General features: G+C 34.7%; 1 protein-coding gene and 1 long non-coding RNA gene across 7 annotated transcripts in view; both read right to left on the reverse strand.

Annotated features, from left to right (window-relative positions):
• Positions 1–27,431, reverse strand: part of SHANK2 (SH3 and multiple ankyrin repeat domains 2) — a 364,128-nt gene that overhangs the window by 29,494 nt on the left and 307,203 nt on the right. For all 6 annotated transcript variants that reach the window (XM_070935393.1, XM_070935377.1, XM_070935363.1 and 3 more), the window contains 2 exons: positions 21,061–21,196; positions 18,887–18,967 (listed from right to left, as the gene is read on the reverse strand). In XM_070935393.1, coding sequence (XP_070791494.1) covers positions 18,887–18,967; positions 21,061–21,196 — 217 coding nt within the window. The remainder of the gene's footprint in view (positions 1–18,886; positions 18,968–21,060; positions 21,197–27,431) is intronic.
• LOC139311068 (uncharacterized) lies at positions 7,725–16,592 on the reverse strand. The gene is made up of 3 exons (XR_011599918.1): positions 16,516–16,592; positions 7,967–8,126; positions 7,725–7,868 (listed from the first exon to the last, which is right to left on the reverse strand). It is a non-coding gene; the product is annotated as an uncharacterized lncRNA (long non-coding RNA).

The following is a 27,431-nucleotide window of genomic DNA, read 5'->3' on the forward strand; positions in this document are numbered from 1 at the left end:
AAATTTGGTGTAATATTTGCTGCTTTTTCATTTTTATCCTCACCTTTGCTTCACTAGAACAGCATCAGCTGTGACCACTGACTCCAATTTCCCTCAGAGAAATGGGCGACAAGTTCATGCATTAAAAAAATTAGGATTCTTTTAATCAAATGAGCAAATCATTTTTTAAAAAAATAATTGTCTCTGCTCAGACTACCTTGGTCTACTATACTACTACTTACTTTAACCATTCATAATGTTTGAGATGTAAAGAAATCTGTTTTAAAAGAGTTGTATTAGATGACTTCCTATTTTTTAAATGCTGTGCTTTCAACACTACCATATGCATACTGTACGTATAAAGTACTACTGGGTCATGTTGAACATAACATTCTACTAATGATAAAACTCGTCAAATGAGACATCAAAATATTCTCTGGATGTCTGGAATAGTTGGAGGGAAAATTGTGCCTTACAGTGCGGAAATTGGCAATCGTTGTTCCAAAGAAAGCATTTCATTATTAATGTTTTTTTGTTCATATATTGTCAGGCATTCTTTATATTTTTGGTTTTGTTGTTTAGAGTAAACCTACCCAAAATGGAAAGTGGTAGAACTTACATAATAATCTAAAAGCCTGAACTGTGATTAAAATATTCTGATCACGTAATTACTGGGGGAAGCATGTTATCCCTGGTTGATCTACTAGGAATCAATTTCATAAAATTGAAACAACTGTTTACTACAAATATAGGTATTTGTTGCAATATCTGTAAAATATCTTGTCTCCTAATCAGAAAGAGAAGACACACTGCTACATGGCATGTGTGACCACTCACATAAATAATCACTAGGGGGAACAGAAACTACAAATTCTATGTCGATTTAAGTTCTAATATCACTCTTGAATATTTAAGATCCATGAATACATTGAAGATGATTTGTAAAACTGCCTATTAACAAGGAAAAGGCTTAATCAAGAGATAACACTAACAATAAATAGTAAAAGCAACTCCAATTAACAGGATTGCAGTATTTACTATTAATATTGATACAAAAAACAAAAATAGTATTGCAAGAATGACTTTAGCCTGCTTTTCATTCAGTGACATGGCAATTTAAGAAAACTGAGCAAAACTGAACAAAATTCATCAAGCTCTGTTTAATAGATGTTATCCCTGCCATTCACAGATTGATATGATAAAATCAGGATTTCAACCTGTTAAGATGATGACACTAGCTGCTGTGTTGGTGGTGTGGAAAAAGGATATTTAACAGAATGGAAGCAATGGAAATTTTGTGTGCCTAATAATTTTGCTGCCCAGTGGCAGAAATGGATGATCAGATGGCTTGCTCCTCTGGGCCCCATGATTAGGAAACACACTTCCAATATTTATGTATTTGCCTAATTGATATGCTTCAGTTTCAGATCCTTGACTGGTTCTTGACCAGAATCAAGACTCAAACTTTTAAGTGCTGCATTTAATTTTATGTGTCTGAAAATTGTTAACTACAGGGAATGAATAAACATTAACATGTCAATACGTTACTTGGCATGTAGAGACTATGCTGAAGTTATCATTCATGTTTAGTGCAGATTCAACACTACTGATCTCTTAATTATAGTTAAGAAATAAGGAGTAACTTATAGCATATGAGCCCCTTCAACCTCCTCTCTTACTTTGCCAGTTTATGCATGGTTTATTGATATATCTGCAAAGAGATCACATGGCTAATGCTAAAGAACTTAATTGTCAAACCTGATTTTAAAAAAACTGATTTTAGTAACTTATTTTACAGCCATGGTTAATCGCACTGCAGATAATAGTTTTTTTTTTTTTTTTTTGAAATTTATATTCCAAAGGGAACAGAGTTTGGAACAATTTACTTTCTATATAAAAAGATACATAGATACCAACTGCCAACAAAATATAGAGCTTTAAAATGAATTAAATCATAAACATTAGAAAGAAGCAAACAAAACCAAGCGAAATGATAAAACATGCTTCAAGCTGACAAAAGGGGTAAAAGAAAATTACCATGCCTGAGACAAAAGGAAAGAGAGGATAGAGTTTATGAGTCCATGATCAATTCCTTTTAACTATAGTTAAAAAATCAGCAGTTGAATATATCTGCACTCTAGCTCAATATATTCTCACAGAGCTTCTATCTCCATAGCCTGTTTTAGACATATAATAATGAATCAGCATCTGGGTTCCTGATTCCTAAAGATCTGAACTCATAAATATTCCTTAGTTTCAATTTATCTCAACACACATTTCAGAATACTTAATTATACAGATGTATATGAAGTAGATTGGGAATGGGAAAAGGGGCGGGGGAGGATGGGCCAAAGATCTGATAATTTGGACTTCTTATTCACTGTTTTTTATCTGATGTTGTGTTTAACTTAAAAACAAAACAATATCCAGAGTGTTCAGATTGTTTAATAATAAATCACTCTATAATAAGGGCATGTTAAGATTGTTCCCTCTTCTGACTGATTAGATGCCTTCTTCTTTTCTATGATGGCGTAAACCATTGGATTTATACTTGGGAATAGTGTTCAAAAAGATTGCATCTCAAGATTCTCTGCTTCAAGAATTATAAACTTCTGATAACATATCTTATGTGCATGTGTTGATGATTCATATTTCGCCCATGTCCTTCCCTATGAAAGGACTCCGTTCTGGATAGAATGTCTGTCAAATGCTGCCAGAAGTCAGGACTACACCACCTCCATAGATGCTTGGGTAGAATCATGGTGTTGGAGTACTGCTGGCTCCTTGCATCACAGAAGTCATTATCAGAATAATCATTTTCTTACTTTCTCAGTAAATGCAGGACACATATTATAATTTATTTATGATTTAAAATCCACAAAAAAATAGCAAGGACAGCCCAGCTGTAGAAAGTCTATAGAAACAGTAGACTCTAAAGAACATTTTTTACAATAGAGGCATTAGTTTAAAAGAAAACCTAATTGGTTTCACGGAGAATAGTAGACTCTTATGCCCATCTTGAGTCTTACCTGCCACTTGTATTGGCAGCTGATCCCTCCCCTGTGATGTGCTTCTCTCAGAGGCCCTCCTTTTGAGACCCCACCAGATTTTTCATCGCTATTGATCGCTTTCTTTTCCTTATATATTCTTCCCTTTCCCCCCATATGAACATCAGGACTGTAGAAGTAGGTTTGATCTTCTTGCTGCGAGATACACGGAAAGTTCTTTGGGTACAATAAATACAGCTAGCAATGCAACAGCCGTAGTAATATACTTGAGGGTTGTCTTGAAGACCCAGTTTGTTGCTCTGCATTTGAGCTCATGTTTGGATCATGCCCCTTCTTCTTACACTATTCAAGATGCTTCAGATATGGCAGAAGTTTTTGAAAACCTAAGATAGATACAGATAAAAACTACCAACAAAATAATTAATACAAAACTGGGTGCAATTTCCATTGCACCTTTACATAATGACTTCTGGTAGGTACAATACACAATTGGGGTATTATGCAAATATTCCTTCTGCACGCGGTTGTTTTCAAATGTTGTATGATAAGAACCATGTAAACATAAAACTTGTGAGGGGATGTGATTTCCCATGCTGGCCTATGAGTCTGTACGTGTTAGGATTTATGTTTGTACGTATACACACATTACAAAACGACCATCAGTAGTGTAAAATGTACCTGTGGTGAGAAATTATATAGTTAATTTCTAGACACGAAGTCTCATGCCATAAAATTCCCAGCAGTTGTTTCATTAGTATGTGTTTCCTAATTCATTAGTGCAAAATAAACATATATATATTGTTTAATATGCACCTGTGATAATCTAAATTTAAAGACAGTATGTAACTCAAAACTCGCATGCTCTTAATAATGTAATTAATTACATTTAAAGGAAAACTCATTTTAAAATTTTTGTATATCTGATTCTGAAAACATTGACATAATTGTCCTTAGACTTGCAAAACAATATGTAGGGATAGTTACATACTTCAAGAGGTTCAGTATGAAAAAGGGGAACAAAGAATGGAAGAGGAAGAATATAGTATATTTACCTGCCCCAGTTAAATCTGAAAAACTTAACCCCTACTTATTTCAGTAATAGCATGTAGCCCATGATCACTCGATATAAGTTTTTTGATATAAGTTTCACCAAATTTAAAAGTTTTCAAAAATTATTATGTACTACATTATCTCATTGGTATGATATTACTTATGTTTTAAATATTTATTATATTAATTTGATATTAATTATTTCCCATTATCAGCAAAAAAAGAGAAGCATTGGAGATCAGATAAAACAAAGAAGCAGCAAGTTTGGACAATTAAAGCTGGTATTCGAAGAGCTGTTTTCCATGCACATTGAGCTTCCAGTGCAATTGCTGTTGGATACAACTTGGAAGAGTTTCACAATGTTGTGGGTGGAAATTGAAATCTCTTAATGGATCATGGAAAAAAAAAAGCAGTCCCTTGAGTGCCAGGCCAAATATTTTAATTTAAGGGAAATAGGTGGTGACATTATAGTTACAGGAAAAATAAATTATATAAGTAAATATGGGAAAGTAATTTACTACTGCATAATGCAACTAAAAGTTAGTTATTACAAGGATGGCTTCAAATACAAATCAATGTACCTAAGGATAGAATGCAGAACAGGGGTGTCAAACTCTATTTCATTGAGGGCCGCATCAGGTTTATGTTTGACCTCGGGGGCCCATGTGGATGTGGCCAGGTTGGGCGTGGCGAGCTCGACGTCACCTGTGGCAGCCTGAGCGCTCTGCCAGTGAAAATGGAGCTCAGAGACCCATCTTTACTGGCAGAGGCACCGTCTCTGTTTTGCTGTTTCCAGGGCGGCCCCATGGGCCAGATCTAAGCCCCCTGCGAGCCAGATCCGGCCCGTGGGCCTTGAGTTTTACACCCCTGATGTAGAAAGTACTATCTGAAGTAGATTTTTTTCATCAATTATGGATGAAAATAAAATACTTTAAAATAAATTGTTTGAATGCAAATATGTGTGTGTGCGCATGCACATAGATACACACATTTAATTTTAAGATCAAATCATATGAACAAACCAGTTCAAAAGAGAAGAATAAGACATTAGTACTACACTTAACATAAGTAAGTAGAAGACTGGATACAAGTTTTAGCCGGAAAAAATAACACCAGTTATTATCCAATCTAATCTACAATAAAGTTTGAATTGTAACCAATACAATCCACCGGATAAAAGGCTTTTAAAAACCCTTTTAAATCACATGTTGCATTTTAGAACATGTTATGGGTTTATTTATTAATTAAATATACTCAGTTATGTTTAATCAATAATTATTTGATTTAAGTGCAGTGTGTGTCCATATGCACATGTGCTAGAGTTTTGGATTTAATTATGAACCTACTTTGAGGTATTTCAATACAGCCACTCCTTAGAACAGCTGCTTTTTTTCCTGGTGAACACATGCCTGCTCTCTTAGGAAAAGATATGGCTACTTTAAAAAGTTGCAGACAGGTGCTGTAACTGTGCCCCTATAATCTGAATATAAGATAATAAAATGGAGACAATATTTATTTTTAATTAAATATTTTAATTTAAAGGCAAAAACATTCTTCCCATATTTATTTACTAGGGTGTTATGATTCTAAGTGCATCTAATTATATTTGAAGAGGGAAATGAACACCTAAGAGAAGTTGTTTTCTCCCCCACCCCCATATTTTCTCCAACAGTATATTGAGGGCGTCTCTGGGACACATTTTAAGGGAACAGCCCCCAACCAGGGACCGGCACCAGGGACCACTTCTGTGGAGAGTTTTTTCCGCGGACCGGAGGGGGTGTTGTTTTGCATGTTGCCTGCATCTCACGGATGTGGCTTTGCTTGTTTGCACTGCCCAGTTCCTGGCACGCCACAGCCCGGTGCTGGTCCATGGACTGGGGGTTGGATGTATGCCCTATTTTAAGGCATACACAAAGGCATACATGTGTCTGGGTGCACTTCTGCATCCACAGAGGCCCATGAAATTTGAAAGATAGTAAGAGAAATTCCCATGTCATGAATAAATGAGTCCTTTCTTTGAAAAATATAGTCAATAAATTAAAAAAAAAATATGAATAAGTAAATAATTTTGTAGAGTCAAAACATGCAAAATTAAAGTCCACTCAATATATGGCTTGGAAAAATATTAATAATAATATAATATAAACTATTATAATAGAAAGTATAGTCGGAGCTTGGACTACAATAGTTTATGGTATTAAAATTTAGCATGCTGTGTAAATTAGATAAATCATAGTTAGAAGTTTGCTCTGCCTACCCAAGCCAAAAAATACTAATCTTCTAACATCTTCAAGTAATGATGGCTCAACATTCCTTTTACAAAATCAAGACTAAGGAAGTTAATAAATGATTTGATGTAATGTCTACATATGTTTTGCAGATTATGGCTTGGGTTGTTTTGATTAAACATGATGTGTAAGTTGACAAACCAGCTACATTGTATCAATTTTATGCATATATATATATATGTATGTATGTATGTATGTATGTATGTATGTATGTATATATATATGTATATATAAAACCATGCTTTATGTTCTAAACTATACTTGGTAAAAATACATTTAGTATGATGAATGAAGATGTATTAGAACACTGTTAGCAATATCTTATAAATTATGTGATCACCTAGAACAACCATCAAAAAGTGAGTCCCAAGGGCCACACATACTAACATACCTGGTGCTTTCCCACTGTCCCCTTAAAATGGGTGAAGTCAAAATATTGACTCTTTTTTTGTACTTTTTAAGGTTTAAAGAGGGTTCATGGCATCCATCATGTAAATGGATGCCAGATGCTCAAGGCACAATTTCACAAAGCTCTCCTCAGTTTTCGTGTGCAGCTAAGCAAACTGTGGAACAGTCCTCAAGTCAAGGAAATATCGATGTCTTTCACCTTGTACAACCCAGGTTGCTGAGAAGATGCCATCACACCCAAATTGTACCTTGAGTTTAAAAGAATTTAAGAAACTATATATGAATTTTATATCAGAGCATAGTATAGAAATATATTGTATATGGAAGCTAAATGCTAATACTAAAACAAAAGATGTTTTAATCCTGTAGGCTTCCATTAGACTTTCTAGAATATCACATGAATTGTTTTAAAGATCTGCATACTAACAGTTATCAGGGTATTTTTTTTTAATTTAATGTTATGCCAATGTACAAATATCACATATTAGTTAAAAATCTTATCATTAAAAAATAAAAATTGACAATGGATTAGGAGAGGCTGTGTATAAGAATCATTTTAATAAACTAGTTCTACGTAAGACTTAACAGTAATAATGAAACTCAAAGCAGTAATTTCCCCCTCTTTTTAGCTGTTACTTTTATGGATAAATATAAACTCATCCACTTTTGGGAAATAACTACTAATATTGCCTGTTGCTTCTATTCTGATGAAAAAAAAGATTATTTACATACAATCCTCTCAAACCCTTCTTAAATGATCATTAAGGGAACTAGAAATATTTTTAAAGGCATTATTCCTGAAATACAAGAAATATTACTTGAATTACTTTCTAAATTCAACCATAACCTTTTAGGCTCAAAAGAAAGTAAACCTTTTCCATTCTGAAATTAAGATTTGCTGAATTTTAGTTGGGGGTTGAAAGAGATGAAATTTAAAAATAGAGATCACAGTACATTTGGCAGAATCCCATGGGAAATAAAAACAAGCCACAAGTTTCCTAAAAGCATTTATTTTTTAACTTCCATCAGAAGACCACGGAATGGTTAACAACTGAAGAAAAATGAATTATAGTGAAAAATGATTCCTGTGAATTTTACAGCACAGCAGCAGTTAGACCACACTGTACCATGGAATCTGAAAGACACAAAGAGATTAAAAGCTTTGAAAAGACATTCCATAGAAACCTTTACACTTGGAAAATCTTAATAAATCCATTGCATCAATTGACTTACTCCTTTTTTGTCAAGCAGTTCAAGAGTTTTTGCTCAGCAAAGTACCGCTATGTACAGTAGCCATAGAACTGTGATCCTCTTGAGTGCCTATGATTCCATTGTTCATTTCCTGCAATGTTTTTTTTTCACCAGGACTGGAAAATCACCCTCAATTATTTTTCTGTAGTGAAGAAAGACAACTAAGTACTTTACGTATTGGGGTCAATGATATGTTATAACCATATGAACATTTTATTCACACATAGTGTGCATGTACAACTGGTAGGAAATGGAGAACTATTTCTGAAAAGAGCATTGAGGTTGCTGTTTTAATGATACATAGCACATGACGATTATTTTTTTGAGACAGAGCAAGGAGTTCTCCCAAAAAGTATCTGAATAGATTTGAAAATCTTACTACCCAGGCAAATCAGAAAGAGAGCCTGAATGGGCATTTGGCTTAAGAGAGAGCTTTAGACAATTATTTAATTCATGGTAGATTTTCATGGTTTGACCTTTCTTTATTATGGTCAAGAGCAGCAAAAGCTGGAAATGTCACATGCCGCTCTAGGAAGCCCTGGTGATATAACATTTTATTTTGTTACATTATTTTTTTATATGTTAAAAAAGAGTAAAATAAATTCACTATATAACTAATAAATTCACAATTCACCTTATAAACAAAAAAAATAAATAAAAAATAAATAAAAATAAGGTCAGAAGATAGTAGCCTCACTGCATATCTATAAGAACATTAAATAAATAAATAACTTGCTTTGATAAATAATAAATAAATAATACAATTTTAATTAAAGGTTGATTTCATTTTGTTTCAACCAATGAACACTTACACAAATATTTTTCAGAAATTCCATATTAGACTTTTTAGCTTCAGAAATATTTATTGATATCTTCCATTAGACAATATTATGACGGGTTGAAGACTTTTGTCCAAAATATCTTCCAAAATTATCCATATAATTTGAAGATGCCTGGTTTATCTGTTTGTATTATAGTTGTGCTGTTAACAGCTCTGTAGTTAGTTCCATAATGATGAAATAACAAGGGCTATATTACACAGTCAGTTCAGGGCCTCTACAGTGCCTCTACAGGGCCAGGTTTGAGCCTCAGTTTTATTAAAAAGTATAGCAAGTATAGCATTGTTTTGACAATTATTTTTTTTTAAAAATCAAACTTTTTCTTATAGAAAAAGAAATTGACATTGAAAATAGAACAGGCGATAAACATTGTCTCTTTTGGATGACACACAGCAATTAAAAAAACAAAAAACCACATTCTTGATTGCTGCATCTTTGGTTGAATTAATATTTGTAATTTCAAGGGCAAGATCAACAAAAATAGAAACACTTTTAATGTGAAATAGGCTAATAAATCCTGCTTCAAGTCTACAAATTTGTATATATCAATTTAGAACTTCATAAAATCCAATAAATTAATGACATGCACTTGTGTCACATGTTATCATTTTGAAAGGACTTATAAATGATTTACAAGCTCTATTCAGTATAGAAATGACACAGTTAAGATTTTCTATTTTAAATATTTAACTGAAGTCTTGAAGTATTATCAAATACAATAAATTACCTGTAAGAATAAAGTCTGGTGCTGATGGAGTGACTTCAGAAAACAAAATATATTTAACTATATTTAACTATTTAACTATGCAGAAAACTAACAGATCTTTGGCTAAAATCAGGGATCTATTGAAATAATGTGTGCTCTGATTTATTTTATGAATTAATATTTTTAAATCAGTCAGGTAGGCTATTTTATTTTACTGTTTTGTGTTTTAAAAATAATATTAATTAATTATTAATATTTTTAAACAATCGACTTACATTAATGTTACTGTCAATAAATAATTAAATTACTTAATTTGTTTGAAATTTGTTTGTAGTTTCACAAATATATAGTACATTCACTGCTACCCTTGTAAGAGTATTCACTCAGATATGATCACAGAATTTCCCCATTCATTTCAAAATAGTTACTTTATCCACACACACTTTTATGCATATCAGTTGGGTCTATGCACTAGTTTTAACAGTTAACACACTACATACATGTATACAAAACTTGCAATGGCATTAATCATTTTTGAAGCAGGGCCCAGTTGTTCACACATTATATACAGGAAACCATGATATGTAATTTATTCTTCTTGAATTACTGGAGATACACACCATACACAAATGTTTTATATCAATTATATCAAAATGTTTGCCTTTATATTTATGTTACATTGCTCCTTTTCCAGCATTTTAGCATGACCCTGGAGAATCTGGCTTACTCGTTTCACTTAGTTGTGGCTGATATAAAAAGGTCACTGCAGTACAGAAGTATTTATGGAGTCAGGCTACCATGATGTGTGAATCCTAAATTGTTTTTTCTAAATATTGTTATAGTTATAATAATTTTTTTTAAATATTATTATTATTCATAAGAAAACTATTTTTAGATAGCAAGTAGTTACTTACAACACTAATAGTATATTTCTGAGTTCATCAAGGATATTAAAAAGAAAATATGGGCTTGCAGTTTGAGAAGTTATTACAGAAGTTGTGTAAAATGCAAAAAAAAAGTTAAAAGCAATGGAAACTATGCTATATATTAATATTTTATGGCTTTAATTTCCCAATAAAAATATTATTGACCGAACCATAGTCCTAGTCATAGTCCAATGAGTCCAATGAAAGTTCATTGAATGAATTAATCCTCTCGGTATAATGGAAATCTCAGTGTGGAGAATAGATGCCAATAAAGCTTTGCTAGCTATTGAACTGAATGGAACAGTCTCTACATAAAGTACATGTTTTTTTAAAATAGGGTTGCACAAAGAACAGTGAATTTATTAATTCTTAGTTTGAGCAACTGATCTTTCAAAGCAGACATTCTAAGGTTAACCTTCATATACGTAGTGAATGCTACAGCATGTGAGCCTGAATGGTCAAACATTAACCTTGAATATCAATAGGAACTATGTTTTATTCAGAAAAAGAAGAATAAGCAGGCACACATTATACATATGGTATAATTAAATTCCAGTACAGAGTCATAACTTCATAAGGCCTCTCAACATGTCAAGGGCTTTTATAGCTACACAGATATTTTTGGTAGACTATACTAAGGAAATACTGAATTTGGGACTCTTGGCTGAGGATCAATACAAAAAGTGAATGTTCTAGTAAAATATTAAAATAAATAATGAAAGCAAAATTAAGCAAATCTTATTTCAGTCATTTCAATTGCCGTTGTAAGACGTTAGTATTATAAACTAGTTTGTAATTTATATGCCACTGGTCTGTAATGTATTTCGTCTTTATGATACATAAAGGATTAGCAATGTGCTGTGTGATCACATATACCAAAATCAAGTACCCTGCTTTGAAGAAAACAAGTGACATAAAAAAGCTTGGGAAGAAACAGGATGCAACCAAACATATGCAAACTTTATGTGCATACATTTAATTTTACGACAAAATGTCCATTAATCCCCGTTAGTCCTTTCATTTAGTAATCAGTTATTGCAAGTTGCACAATAAACTTGTATGCTTTGCAGCAGAGGTGGGTCTCAAGGAGATAAAGGAGAGGAGAGTTGTGACCTTATGGATTAGTTAAAGGGACAGCATTCCATGCACACGGGACAGTGTGGAATATGCTACATTAAACCTGAAATTATGCAGAGCAGCAGTACTCCAGGTAAAGACTCAAAGGGTGTGTGTGAGGTGCCTATTTTTTTGAGACAGAGGCAGTGTGGTTCTGTGGTTAATAACTGGCCATTAAGCAGGCAAGTTAATTAAGTGATGCAGGACTACACCAAACTCCTGTTACTTGCCACTGTTTCTCATAGGGCTGCTTCACACATGACATGCCAACACGAAGGGAACCATAGTATAGGGAAAAAAAAACGATGGAGGTGATAATTTTGCCAGTGTCTATTTTGATTCTGTTACATGCATTCTGAAGTGCAGCAGGTTCCAAATACATGGCAGAAGAGACAAACAACACAACATGTGTGTGCATATTTTTCTACGCAAGGAGGCTCCCGTTTGTAAGAAGAATATTATGTATGAAACAGTCCTAATTAGTTGCCAGATAGCACAGTAACCTTGTGGTAATGACTGGGGGACAACCAGAAACGGTCTCAAACATATAAAGGGAGAGAGAGTTGGGATGAAGGAGGCAAGGCAAAAGAAGAAGAAAAAATGGGATCATTTATGTCAAACAAGATTTCTCAAGGGATATAATTATTTTATACCTTTGCAATCCATTCTCTAAACAACTAAAACCATATTGATTTATTATTTTGTGATTGATAATTTGAACCACTACATACAATTGTGTATTCCACTTTAGTATAAGATGGTGCAGGAAAAAAAAGTAAAAAATAAAGAGACAAAAATGCTTCCCCTTACCCTTCTTCTTCCGTACTGAAGCTTGGAAATAGAAAGGGAATGAAAATAAATCAAAATCTGAAGAGAACAGTCTTCTAATAAATGTTAAGGCTTAAGCACTAACATTGAGCATTAGGCACTCCTACCAGTAGTACTGGATGAACTGTATTTAAAAGGCATTAAAAAGTAATTGACTATTTCTAAAATAAATATCTAATTTCAGAAGTTAAACAGCATAGATGGGATATTTTTTTGGGGGGGGGGGATGCAATTTGAAAGAGTCATTCTCAAAATACTTAGAATTTAAAGAGAAATGAAGTGTAATCCTCTAATTACAGTGTAATTTCTAATTACCTTTCTGCAAATGTTTAAAGGATTCATGAATAAAATTGTAATTACCAAAGGGTGCCTAATAGTCAGTGAGAATGCAAAGACTTAATGAATAAGAGGCTTCCATATAATCAGGCTATGAATTCTTAAGTTTGCGGATTCCAGCATTGGGATGCCACAGGACAACTGGAGGCAGATACCGATATCAACTCTAAAAACTAGCAACATGGCTGATAAAATGTCAGCACATATTGTTTCACACAGAATTACCTGAAGTCCTTTCATTAATATCTACAAAGTTATTTGTGATGTTTAAAAGTATTCAGGACAGACTTTGTTTTCCAGGTCAACGAATGTCTCTCAAAGATGGATTAATTTTCAGGATAGCAAAAATTAAATATTTCTAATATATAAAATGTCAGAGTAAGGAATTATCTGAAAGTCAATGGGTTAAGTGTTTTAGGGCAAATAGAAAATAAATCCAACTACCACAATGCTTCTAGAGTTGTCTGCTACCTAAAAGCTATAGATATTTCCTATTATTTACACAAGAATAAATTGCTCATCAAACTTGTGGGATATTTGAACCAGTTTTAGGTGAAATAAAAAGGAAAGGGGTGGGAAAATAATGTTTTAAAAGCAGCATAACCGAAGTACATTGGACATAATATATAGTTAGCATATGTTTGCACCTAATCTAATTTCTAGTATTTCCACAGTGTAGAAAATGACCAATCTGTGCAGATAATTCATTGACAACAGACAGATATTCTAAGTTGGAAAAAGGTAACTTATTTTCTTAAGCATCTTTTTTTAAAAAAATAGTAAAATATAAAACATATATTTACAATTGTTTACTTAAGAAAGCATACTATTTTGATTAAATGATCTTTATTAATTACACTATGGATGTAGCTATGCTAATTGAAGAAAATATAAAGAATCTAAAAGAAATAAAGACCAATCTCTCTAATAAAAGAGCATCAAAGCCTTTTTTCTCCAATTACAATCATCTTATTCTCAGTTAATTATTAAGTAGTATTTTATTACTTATTATTATTATTATTATTATTATTATTATTATTATTATTATTACTATTACGTAATGAATTTGGGAACTTTGCATATTATAGCTCTCTGCCAGTTAGCATACATTTCACTGTGCTTTAACTTATTCCATTAATTGATATACAAACTGATACACTTTCAAAGCACCAAAGTCCTGAAAACATATAGGTCAGAACCAACTACATGAACCTTATGCAATATCAACTCTACAACTAATAGTGCTATGCTTTAATGGTAATTAGTAAACATCCATTGAACGGATATGATGACATTTTCAATTGCCTGTGCTATGCAAGGCAAAGGCCTCTTAAGAACAGGAGGTGGTCTACTAAACAGCACCCATTGCTCCTATAGCATGTATTTATTAAACACATACTTATATCCACACATGTTTTCTCAGAACAATACTCAATTTGCTTCAGTGATACATATGAACTAGCAAGTAAGCGTGCACAGAATTGCATGTTGCATGTATACATTCAAATTCTTTACTACAGATAAGCAACCCAGACTACATTTTAATGTTACCAGATCTGGGTTGCAAGAATGTACACAACCATTAAGTGGCAGCAAAGAGATACAGAAACGTCTAACTCATTATTGCCATCTACTGGTCATTCCACTTTTAAAAATATGTGGTAGTTCTAACGTATTTAGCACTATTGGCGACATACATAGACAGTGCACATTGTGTATTCTTCTACAGTTTGATAATAAGTACCTAAATTCAATAAAGTTGCCTAAATATCAATAAAACTTTCTCACTTGAAATTAGTTCAGTTTGAAGTGGATAGGTAGTTTTAATGATATGTGGGAGGGAAAGAACTTGGAAGATGGGACAAAGAAAAGTTGCCTAAAGGTAAAGGTAAATGTTTCCCTTGCACATATGTGCTAGTCGTTCCTGAGTCTAGGGGGCGGTGCTCATCTCCATTTCAAAGCTGAAGAGCAAGTGCTGTCCGAAGACGTCTCCGTGGTCATATAGCCAGCATGACTAAACACTAAAGACACACAGAATGTTATTACCTTCCCACCAAAGGTGGTCCCTATTTTTCTACTTGCATTTTTTACGTGCTTTCGAACTGCTAGGTTGGCAGAAGCTGGAGCAAGTAACAGGAGCTCACCCCATTATGCAGCACTAGGGATTCGAACCGCTAAACTGCCGACCTTTCGATTGACAAGCTCAGCATCTTAGCCACTGAGTCACCGTGTCCCTTAAAAGTTGCCTAGAGATGGCCAAGAGACTGCATAGCCTACAGCTGGATAGTAGATAAGGCAAGAGGTTTAGAAGGTACCCTCTCTATTTCTTGGGCTATAAAGAGAGGGGGAATTGGTGAGAGAATTGTATTTTAAGACTTGCAAGAGTCTGTTAATGTAGCTTTACAGGAAAGTAGAATTAGCTTATCTGCTCATGTTTCCTGTCTTATCTACCTAGTAAGGCTGTATTTATAGCTTTATTCACATCAAACTTGTTGACTTTTAAATAAATCCAAACTAGATTTATTAAGCTATAAGACAAGATTTTATCACACTGAAGCATCTTTTTGTATATAAAAATCATATTACTAAAGAAGAAAGACCGTTCTTTTATATTACAGTGATCATTTTAATATTGTTTTTATCTTTAAAAAAGTATTCAATGATAAACTTTTCAAATAATAATATCAAAGAAAAAATATTAAAAGTCCAAGAGTTTTAGTTGACTATATTTAGGGGGAAAAAAAGCTGATTTGAATCAGACTGATCCATTTGAAGTAGTAACATCTGCAGTGGTTATAGTTACCTTTATAATTCTTCACATCCTACATTCTTAGGAAGTCTTTGAAAAACAATGGACTATTTTCTTTAATTCAGTTTGCATTTTTATACTAAACTTATTTTATCCTCCCAGAAAGCTTCAAAATACAATGATCTACAATGATCCATATTGAAGAATATTGAAGATTACAATGTATAGCAAAACAGGGGAGTGATTGTTATAGATTGAGATTGTACAAATTTGATGGGAAACAATGTAGGAATAAAGTATAGGGATGGCCATCGGCATTCACAGAGGGTACAAACAAGCAAGCTGATGGAAGTTACATCACAGTTAGTCTAGTGGTTAAGGCATCAGACAACAAAGCGTGAGACTGTGAGTTCTAATCCTCCCTTAGTAATGAAAGTCTACTGGGCAACTTTGGGCCAGTCTCAGCCCAATTCAACTCACAGGGTTGTTGTTGCAGGGGAAAATAGGAGGAGGAAGGTCTGTTGGATATGTTTGTCACCTTGAGTTATATGTAAAAATAATAAAAATGTTGGATACAAATAAATATAGTAGCTAAAATAAAATGATCTGAGTCCCAGCTCTTTGTATTCTCCTGCATGAGAATCAGGATGGATAAAAATTGAATATTTTAAAAAAAATCATTTTTTATATAAATTGGATTTTTTTTCATTTAAATTGGATTTTTTTATTTAAATCGGATTTTTTATTTAAATCAGATTTTTTTATTTTTATCAAATTTATTTACATAAAATGCTTTTGGAGTAAAAATCTATCTAAAGATAGTTTTCTATTTAAGATACATTAATACTTTAGTTTATTCAGTATGAAATGGAGCTTGGTTATGAAGCATGAGGCTGCATATTCTGCAATATTTACATTTTTGGTAAACTCGTTCAATGAATCCAAACTCTGCAAGCTAAATAGGAAACCTTCATTTTGTTTGCAAATAATAATATTAAAGAGTCTAACTACCAGCAAGAATGAGTCCTTACATTTAAAGAGCTCCTGTCATTTCAGATCCATCATGGCAGCGCCTGTTAGCGGGCATCCACTCACCTGCTGCCCGCCATATCCCTCACCTTGTTGTGTCGCTGCCACATCACCAGCCATCCCATTAAAGTGAATGGGACTGTCAGTGAGTCAACAGCAAGTCAGAGGAGGAGCCACTGTGGGACAGAGATGACAGTTGCTTTTTAAAAATTATGATTTAAAGTGAGTTGATTTAAATCAAGCCTTTTTACTATGAATCCACCCTGATGAGAATACAAAGGTAGGACATAGATCCCAGCTTCATTTCAACCACTTTGCCTGTTTGCTTGTAAATGACCCTTGCCATGGCCCAAGGAAAACTGTTTCTGGACCTTAAAGTAGTTCATGAGTAGAATAATAATAAGATATTAAATCAGCAGTGCAAGACATGAATTTCATTTAGCATTACACACTGATTTCTATAATTTCTATATAAAGGTCAATGAATAGATTCTACTCACGGCTCATATAAAAATTATGATTAACTTAGATTAGGTTGTATCCAAACTTTGTAGCCAATCAAAATTGGGGGCAAATTTTATAAAATCATCATTTCTATTTTCCTATGAAGTTTCCGCTCGGGAGACTTGGGGAATTCTTCAGAAATGTGTGGGAGCTGAGGGATGCAGGTAGACAATAGGCCATTGCCTCTCTTCTTTCCCTATCAAGGATCCTTAATCTCTTCTCCTTAATCTTGATTATGGAAGCCTAATTTTGTCATAACAAAAAGATGCAAAAATATTCCATGAGATGACAGGAAGACTTTTTTTCAACAATATAAAAAAGCAACTCAGTCTAAAAATCTAAGATACTGATCTGACTTATAAAACAAGGTCTATAAACCTTTCACAATGGATGAAAAGAGGGTATGCTGTTTTACCAACTCTTGAGAAGGATAATTAAATAATATTCCCAATAATCAAGAAATTTGATACTGACAAAAATAAAACACATCAACACTAGCATGTATATAAGTTCCCCTTATTTTCCCTAAATAGGTAAGAAAATCATCGCAAAACTAAGTTAAAAACAAATAATAATAAAACATTTTTGTCTTTTGTAATAAGAATGGTGCTTCTGTGAAGAAAATTTTAATAAATTTTATAGTCAAGAAAATAAATGCATAGAAAATGTACACATAATAGTAAGTTTTGTATTTGACAAATATTTTCTATTGAACTGTTTAGTTTTTTTTAAATATAATTAATTACAAAAAGCTTAAAGGTGTTTTTTTAATAGAGAGACTTAAATATAACTTCTTAATAATTAATTGTGATGGTTAAAAATTGCACCTATTTTATTTATGTATGTTAATATTAAAAGATTATGTTATTTTTTTCCCAAGCATTTGGTTAGTAAGAGAGATCAAGATTCTCTCAAAATGTGAGTTGAGAAGCATAATAATTTAATAAATAACATAAATAAGATTATGAATGAAGTTATTAGGAATCAACCAATTACTCAGTAACTTTCATTGTATTTCATAAGATAACTAAACCAATTACCATGCAATTATTAAAAACAGCAAAAAAACCTTCAAAAAATGGTTTTTCTTACTAATACAAATTCCTCAAAACTTTAGTAATAAATAAGCAATTATGACTGGCTCAGAACAAAAAAAAAAAATAATAATGATAGGAAGTGCACAGTTGCTGCATTTCTGGAAGGATCCTTTCCTTTGCCTAATGGATATTGTTTCTTTGTCAGTTATTAAATGATCAGCAGAGGGAAAAGGCTACAACCCCCACCCCCCATAAAGCAGTTTCCCTTTTCCATCTTACAAGCAAATGTGTCTGTCAGAGATGATAACTTTGATAGTCGCTTGTTAAATTTGTGCAAAAGCTTCAAATCGGCTTTGAACTGCTGATAGAGGGGATCTGAGAGCAGAAATCTGTTTCTATCTGCTAATTGCATTTGGGGATCAAAGCAAAGAACCCCAATGGGAGCTATAGGTACATAGTTGTTGTTTTTTTTGTCAGCTTTTTAAAAACAAGGACTAACAGCTTACCTTTATCCACTAATGAGAGGCCACAGAAATTTAAAATAAAACAATATTAGATGAACTGATTAATCAAAAATACAATAAAATAAGCTACAGTTTTAATTTAATGTTTAAATTGATAATGCATATAAATGATAAATACATTCTCTTGCAGAGCTGGAAACAAGGTTATTCATGCTCATCATGCAAACGTGGAGCCTCCAGAAATGCAACATTCCTATGTAATCATTGCAATCCAATGTTCAGTACAAGGTGCAGTTCACTTTCAAACAGTATAACATTGGCTTTACATCTCCATCATTGCAGCATGCTCTTTAAAAACACTTTCTTACCAAGCTCTTCAAGCTCTGAGGTCATTGACTTAGACCGCAAGGTCAGTGCAGTGGTTGGAGCCCGTTTTGGAGGTGGTGGGGCTTTGCATTAAACAGAAGGATATAGATAATAAGTAAAAACACTTCAGAATACATTGTTCAGATTCAATTCAAAATGACATTACTATTTAAATGAAACTTAAACTGCTTGCCTCAGTGCCCAAAAGATAAAGTTGTCTGATCTATAGCAATACTTATGAGCTACATACAAAAAAGTTCACAGATAAGAAATACAACATATGGATATTAATTTAACTCAATGAAAGCTTGCAGTAGACATCTTAGATACAACAGTTTTCAAAACATGAGTATTACTTTCTGGCTATGCAAAAACTGTATGGTACTTGACTTTTTAAACAATACATTTGCTATGCTGAACTCATAGTTTTACACTATTCTAGAATCATGAGATAAAAATGCATAAATGAATCATCATAAGCATAGCATGCTGATGCCAAAATTGGGTTATCACAAGAATGCTTTGCTATGTTATTGAAGCTCATACAGTATATATAAAACTGGCAATCATATGGAAAATAAAGAGATTTATGAATCATGTACTTTCATTCCTATATTTAATCGTGCTCCTAGGAGTAGACAGTGAACAACAATTCTGATCAGGTATATTTGTAACATAAATTCAGATCAATAAATTACAAACTGCATGGAAAAGATAAAGAACAAATAAAAGCCATTAACCAACATTCAATTGCCAAAATGCATGGTGGTTGGCTGCAGGATTTCCTTATACAAATTATTGTCACCACTAACTTTGAGAATTGAAAGTGGAAAAGTCTTAGAAAAGCAAGGAAAGTGCCAACAGCTTGGCAAAAAATAATAGAAATATGGGAGATGCTGTTATTTAATATTGCCATCACCATACTCAATCAATAAACAATGTTGAAAGATAGCATGACATAAGAACCCTAGCTTTATTCTAGCATGAATACATGTCATTTCCAGCTCATTGTTCACCTTGTTTTATATTATGATTATCTCTACTACCACCTCCAATGATATCATACTTTCATTAAATAGAAATACCCAATAATCAATGTTTGGTTTATTATCAAGATTAGTTATTCTTTTATAAATGTATGTGCATGATTTAAAACATGTTGAGTTATTGATTGGTGACATACAACCATAAAAGCAAATGTCATATAAAGATGGTAACATGCATGTGTATTTCACAGCAATGGAATAGTTGCAAGTTAGATGTATTAATAAGAAAAAAGACATCAAAAATACAGAGTGCCTTTATTATTTATATCAACTTAAAATAATTATTTCAGTATAGTTATTATTGATTAAAAATCTGAATATATAAAAAATAAAAAGTATATTTGTTGATTGAATCTATTAATTATACATTTTCTAGGTCAAAGACATCTTGAAGGATTGTGATTTATTATTTATAATAAATCAAATAGCTAACAATTATCCCTCTTTCATGATATCCAGAAAATCTGCTACCACATTTTGCCAATCAGTAGGAATGGCCATTAACGTGGAGAACCATGTATATGAAAATGTATTAGCACATGCTTTTGACAGATTACAACAAAACCTAATTGGATTCAGATATAAATGTATTAATTCTCTTTTATCTCTCAGAAAGATACTTAGCAATGCCGGAATTACTTTCTTGTGGAGCAATTGCATATTCATCCTGGCAACTTGTGTAAATTGTTTCATTCATACAGAATGTAATAGTACATTGCAGGAGGATAGTAATCAATTATAAAATTAGTCTCCACCCAATTATCTCACATACACATACAAAGGCACTTCAGGAGCAATGATAGCACCAGAAGTTCAGGGGTGGGTTTCAAAACCCGTTGCTACCGATTCACTCGTGGGCACAGAAGCATCCGGGCGGATGGGCGAAGCCTCTCACCGCCACCAGTAATGGTTTGCCGTGGATTGGGGCGAACCGGTAGCAACCCACCACTGCAGAAGTCCCAGTGTCCACACCACTGGAAATCTATCATAAAAGAACCCTTGTATTCTTGAATGTGGACATTCATCTTTTCTTTTAATTAACGTTACCTGAATATCAGAAAATGGAATGGCATACCAGATTCTTTTATGAAGAAGCATCTGAAACAATTAAAATAATGAAAAGACGGTACCTTTCTTTCTGGCTGTGTCGTCTGGATCTAGATTTCTGGTTACAGTGACAACTTTAAGAACTAAGTGATTGCCTCCTTGTCGGATCATATTCACCACCTGCCTGTGGCCAACCTTGACTACATTTTCATTATTAACCTGTAGACAAAAAAGAATGGGAATAATTCATATTAAATTCACAAGGCAAAAGACTGTTTTCATTTTTGTGAATGCTCATATAAATTAATTTAATCCTGGACTAATGTGTGGATCAAAACTTGTTATGCGATTTGCCAAACTCTCCTATGAAATTATCATTTCAAATTTATTCTGAGGAGAAAGATATGTTAAAATTTATCTGTGAGGAATACACTGAATTGAAGAAGTATAGGTCAGGACAAAAGCACACACATAAATAATGAATGTCTCATCTAAAACAACTTTTCATTTTTAAAAACTATATTAGTGCTCTGTGTTAATCCCAGTTAATTTAGAGAGAGTAGGAAGCAAATTTTTAATTACAAACAGATTTCACTTATAAGCAAAAGCCATTTAAAAAGCAGAGATATGAAAGCTTTGCTTAGCCATGTGACGCAATCAATAGGAATAAACAAATGTGACCTAGGTGGAAAAGCTGAGTATTTCATAAATTCTTGGAATTATACGAAAATAAAAAAGTATGAAACATCAAATAGATAAATTATTGTTAGTGATTCCCATTTGTTCTCCAAGCCATCTTTCTGGGTTACTTAGGTTTGACATCTAAAATAAGCAGCGAAAGCAAAAACACAATTTTTTTTTTTAAAAAAAGTTTTTTCTGACACATTACAAAATGCAATTTCCTACAATCTTAGAAGGCATCTAAGAATTACTCCCAAAGCATCTAAGGGACAAAGCCAATCTTGAAGCGTCTCCGTGTTAAGCAATGAAGAGTTCTACATAAAGGGAAATGGTAGAATAGAGAGATGGGATGGGAGATAAAGGCCCAAATGAATGGAAAAGTGTGTATTTCTTAAAGTGCGCTTGTAAGACATTTACAGCAAGCTGAAGTGACCCTGCGTGATGACAGGAGAAGACTCATTCAGGAACCTCTGGTTCAGTAAATCAAACTATTTATATTCACTGACCACGTCTCTGAGATTGAACAGGTAGCATGCTGATTTACTAGGAAGGGCTATATAATAACGTCACATAGATGGGTTTAGTAATTTTATTTTATTTATTAATCAAATTTATATAACTGCCCAATTGAAAAAATCAAAACAAAATTCAAAAGTTATGATATTTATGTAGTTCCTTACCAAGAATATCTAAATTATATTAAAGTAACCAAATTGTCTTTACAATCCCCAAGGCATGTCACAACTTTTGAGCACCCCTAATGTTTGGAAATTGAAAGTTGAAAAAATTGACATGCCCAGGCAATGCCCTTGTTACCAAAGATAATGTACAACAGGGTGTCAAACTTGCGTTGTCACATTGTCGTTACGTGACGTATCTGTCAGGGTTCCAGGTAATACCCCCAACTAGGTAAGACTCCAAGGCAGGCAGTTCCTCAAAGGTCTATTTTATTAGAGATGTCATACTGGCACATCTGGAAAAACCCAAAACTGAAAGCTCCTGGGTTTTCACCACCCAAAGGAAAGTCAAAGTCCCTTCTCCTGCACCCACATGTCCATCACGTGGTCCAATCAATCCACTGTCCCAATTGGAGATGCCTCCCAGGCACGCCTCTGCAGGAGCAGGTTGAATGTCCTTGACTCTCAGAGAAAAGAATGTTGTTATGGCTAAATAACTCTACCAACTCCATGCAACCCCCCTCCCACTTTCCCACAGTACTAAGTGTGGCAGCCCTGAAGATCCAAAGAAAAAGATGGCCTCCAGGGCTGACAGTATCGTGACTTTTTTCCCCTTCGCTAAACTGAGGGTGGGCGTGGTCAGCGTGTGATGCATCCAGCCCACGGGCTGCAAGTTTGATACCCCTGGTGTACAACAATAAATAAAACAATCAATGTAATATTTCTGAAACCACAAGAATAAATAACATAAAAACAAGAATAAAAAATATTACAATGTAACACTATAATTTCCACTGTGTCTGCCTTTTTCTTTCTTTTGTCTTTGCCATGCAGGGTAGTGGGCCAAAAGTATAATTTTTGATTCTGCTTTTGTTCATGGCTACTCAGCAAAATATCAGAGCTGATATAGGCTTAAACTTGTGTTTGTCAAGGTCATCAACATACTGTAATCAATAAATTCCAACTGTGCAATGAGGAGATTGGCTGGTGGAATGCGGGAAGGAGGGCAAAAATTAATTAATGTCCAATCTTATTCAGTTTTATCACACAAAAAATATTCATCTCCTTCTATCCACAATAGCATCCAGTTGTCCCACATGTGCAGTGTGGGCCTGACACTGAGCTATAATATATCAAATGTTCATAATTATAGGGAACCACGGAGTATGAAATAAACAAAAATCAATTGAACATTTTGACATCTATAAATCACATCACACACTAATTTATGATTCTTTTAACAGAAATAGTATTTGCTATATAAGAGACACCTTTGCATATTTTCTGGAATTTGCTGAATTTGAATTTGCTGGATTCATTTAATGGTTGGAGATATGGGCCTCAAAATACAATGTTAATTTAAAGGATGTGGCTTTGTGTTATAGTAGTTTTCTTCCTAACAGAAATTTTATATATTGATTTTGGTCTGGAAGACTCATTGGTCTTTAAAGATATTTTTACATTTTCTGACCTACATGCCAGGCAGGAAGGAAATTAACTGAAGGCCAACAGAAATGTTTTCATTAAAAAAAAAGATATATTATTGGATGAATACCTTTTCCTCATCCCTTAAACAGTGGTGTCATTTTATATTTGAACACAGGCAGTCCTTCCTTAACAACTATTTATTTATCAAACTTCAAAGTTACAACAGTGCTGAATGAATGATAGTTGCAGCCAGTTCTCAAATTTATGGCCATTGTAGTGCCCCATGGTCATATGATCAAAATTCTGGTGTTTGGCAATTGCCTTGGCCAATGGCCAGGCATTCTTCATCAACAGTGAGAGGACAAAGTCGGTCAAGATCAGCTGGGGGTGGCAAGTATAGGCAACAGATTATAGGGTGTCTAAAAGGGAAGGAATGGAAGGAAAGATGGAGGAAGTTGAAATGGGGAGCATGGCAGGGTAGAAAAAGGATGAGGCCTTCACCTAACAACTGCAATTGGGATGACCAAAACTGCTGTTGCTAAGTGGTGTGGTCATAGGACGCAATATTGTTGGTTGAGCAACCAGGGCCAGCAATTGCAGGAGTACTAGAATAAAAGTTGTGTACCCATTGCAAATATACAAAGATTGAAAACAAAGAAATAATTATATGTTATTACAAATCAAATCCAACAAGAAAAGTATATTTGAAAAGAACAAACCAGTTCTTTTGATGGAAAGAACATCCAGAATCAGAAATACAGATATTCTCTGACTTACAACCACAATTGGGCCAATAATTTTGGTCAAAAGTCATTGCAGTCATTAACAATGGGGGGGGGAGTTGCCTTGTGACCGCCTTGCTCAATGATTGCAAGCCTTGTCTTCCCACTTGCAGGTGCTAAGTGACAGCGTAGGTCAGTGATGGCTAACCTTTTTGCCATCGCGTGCCAGGAGAAGGGGAGGCAGGGGAGGGTTGTGCATGCACGTGCCTACGCGCATGCGCACGCAACCCCACCCACCCCCGCTTCTGGCACACGATGGCCTGGTAGGCCCATTTTTCTTTCTTACCTGGTTCCAGATCCTCTCTATGCATCTGGGAAGAGCGAAAACAGCCTTTCCCACTCCCTTGGTGGCTCTACGGAGGCTGAAAGGGCCCATTTCCCAACTCTCGGTGGGACAGGAAGTGACATTTTTTGCTGTCCCCAGCCTCCAGAACCTCTCTAGGAGTCTCTAGGAGCCTCTCTAGGAGTCTCTGGAGGCTGGGGACAGGAAAAAAGTCACTTCCTGTCCCACCGGGAGTTGGGAAATGGGCCCTTTCAGCCTCCGTAGGGCCTCCAAGGGAATGGGAAAGGTTGTTTTCGCTCTTCCCAGATGCATAGAAAGGATCTGGAGCCAGGTAAGAAAAACGGGCCTTCCCCACCCCCCTTCAGGCCCTCCAGAGGCAGGAAACAGCCTGTTTCCCTACTTCTGGTGGGCCCAGAAGGCCCGAAAATCAGCTGGCCGGCATGCACATGTGCCCCAGAGTTGAGCTGGCGTGCCCACTAATATGGCTCCGCGTGCCACCTGTGGCACGTGTGCCATAGGTTCGCCATCACGGGCGTAGGTTATAGCAGATGTAAGGAAAGAACTGTCTGCCACTGGAGGGTAAATGGCTCCCCTGTGCTGGGCCAGAGAAACTAGGCAGTTCCCTTCTTGTGTATGAAGGGGTACCACCACACTGGGCTAGAGATAGGAAGCTTGGATCCAGAAGAGTTTGGATTGATTACAAGAAGGCATTCAACTCTGTTCCACATGATTGGGTAATCAAGTGCTTAGAAATTACAGGAGTCACTAGAAACATCAGAAACTTTGGGCAAAGATCAATGGCACAACTAAAGTCATAGTTGCTGGTAAATTGTGATAAACTAGGAGAGGTTACTATCAAGCGTGAGTAGCTATCAAGTATCAAAACATCGGCCATGCTATCCCACCTTCTTTATCTAGACAATCTGAAGCTATATGGAAATACATTATGTGAAAGAGTCATTGCTTAATATTGTCCATATAAACAGTCAAAATATTGCAATGGAATTTGGACTGGACAAATGTGCCCTCACCACCAAGAAGAAAAATAGTGAACACTGAAGGAATCAAGTTGCCTTATGGAAACAGTATCAGGAGTCTGGATGAAATCACTACCAATTCCTGGACAAGCTGCCAATATCAAGCACACCGAAGAAAAGAAGGTTAGAATTGAATACTTCATGAGAGTGAATATCTTAATATCCAAACTCAGCGGTGGAAATATCATCAAGGCAATTAACACAGTAGTAGGTTCCTCTTACCTTCACTACCGGTTTGGAACTGGGAGTGTGCAGTGCTTCTGCGCATGCGCAGAACTTTCTGCACATGCGCAGAGCATCCGTGATGACGTCCGGGCGGATGGGCGGAGCCTCCCGCCACCGCCACTACTAGTTCACTGAACCGGGACAAACAGGTAGAAACCCATCACTGAATTAACACCTGGGCAATTTTGATCATTGTATATAGAGCTCGAATTGGACTCAAGCAGAACTAAACCCCCAGAGAGGAAGACCAGACAAATAATGATAATGAATCATGCCGTTGATGCACACAGCAATGTTGACAGACTCTATTTATCAAAGAAAATATGTGGGAGTGGCATGGTGGAAGTACAGCAGATTGTTGAAGATGGAAAAAAAGGCATTGGAAGAATATCAGAAGGACAGTGAAAAAGATGCACTGAAACTAGGATACCATGAAGGCTTACTGAATACCAAAGGAATTCCTTGCCACTAACCTATAAGAAAAGCAAAGTGAAGAATAAAAAGAGGCATGCCAAGACAAGCAAGACCTGGCAATGACTAATACCAGAAAAGTTGAAGAAAGGGACAAAGGGACTAATTCTGGCTGCACAAGACCAAGCCTTCAGTACTAATACAGACAAAGACAAAGCTGAGACAAGGACAGACAGCAAATGCCACCTCTGCAAAGAAGCTGAAGAAACAGCAGATCACCTAATTAGCTTCTTCAAGAAAAGCTCTCAAACAACAGCATGACCAAATAGCAACAATGGTACATTGGAATATCTGCAAGAAATACCATTTGCCTATGAGCAAAAACTAGTAGGACTACAAAATAGACAAAGTGATAGGAAATGACAAAGCTAAAGTGCTCTTGGACTGTACAATTCAAACAGATAAGTATCTGCCACATGATACCCCAGACTTAACAATTATTCATAAGGCAGACAAAAAAATCTGGATACCGAATGTTGCAGTATTTGGAGACAGCAGAAGAGAAAGAACCGGAGAAAATCACAAAATATTAAGATCTGCAAAGAGAATGGCACAAGAAAGCAAAGATTGTACCAATAATAATAGGCACCTTGTGTGTAATCCCAGAAAAACAGAAGCACCTCTTGAATTCCATCAGCATTGACAAAATCATCATCAGTCAATTGAAAAAGGCAGTTTTATTTGGAACAACCTGCAACAATACATTCACCACCATCAAATAACAACATATATCTATCCCAGGTCCTTGGGAAGGACTCGATAGGTGGTATCGAGATGGATATACATAAAAATGCCAAATCCAGTATAAATGTCTCGCTAACTGTGCAACCAACTATAATAATACATTTTAAAAAGTTTAATGTTCTTTCC

Source organism: Pituophis catenifer, unplaced genomic scaffold, assembly GCF_029215685.1.
Source record: "Pituophis catenifer annectens isolate HBS135680 unplaced genomic scaffold, rPitCat1.0.hap2 SCAF_1, whole genome shotgun sequence".
In the NCBI taxonomy this organism is placed as follows: Eukaryota; Metazoa; Chordata; class Lepidosauria; order Squamata; family Colubridae; genus Pituophis; species Pituophis catenifer.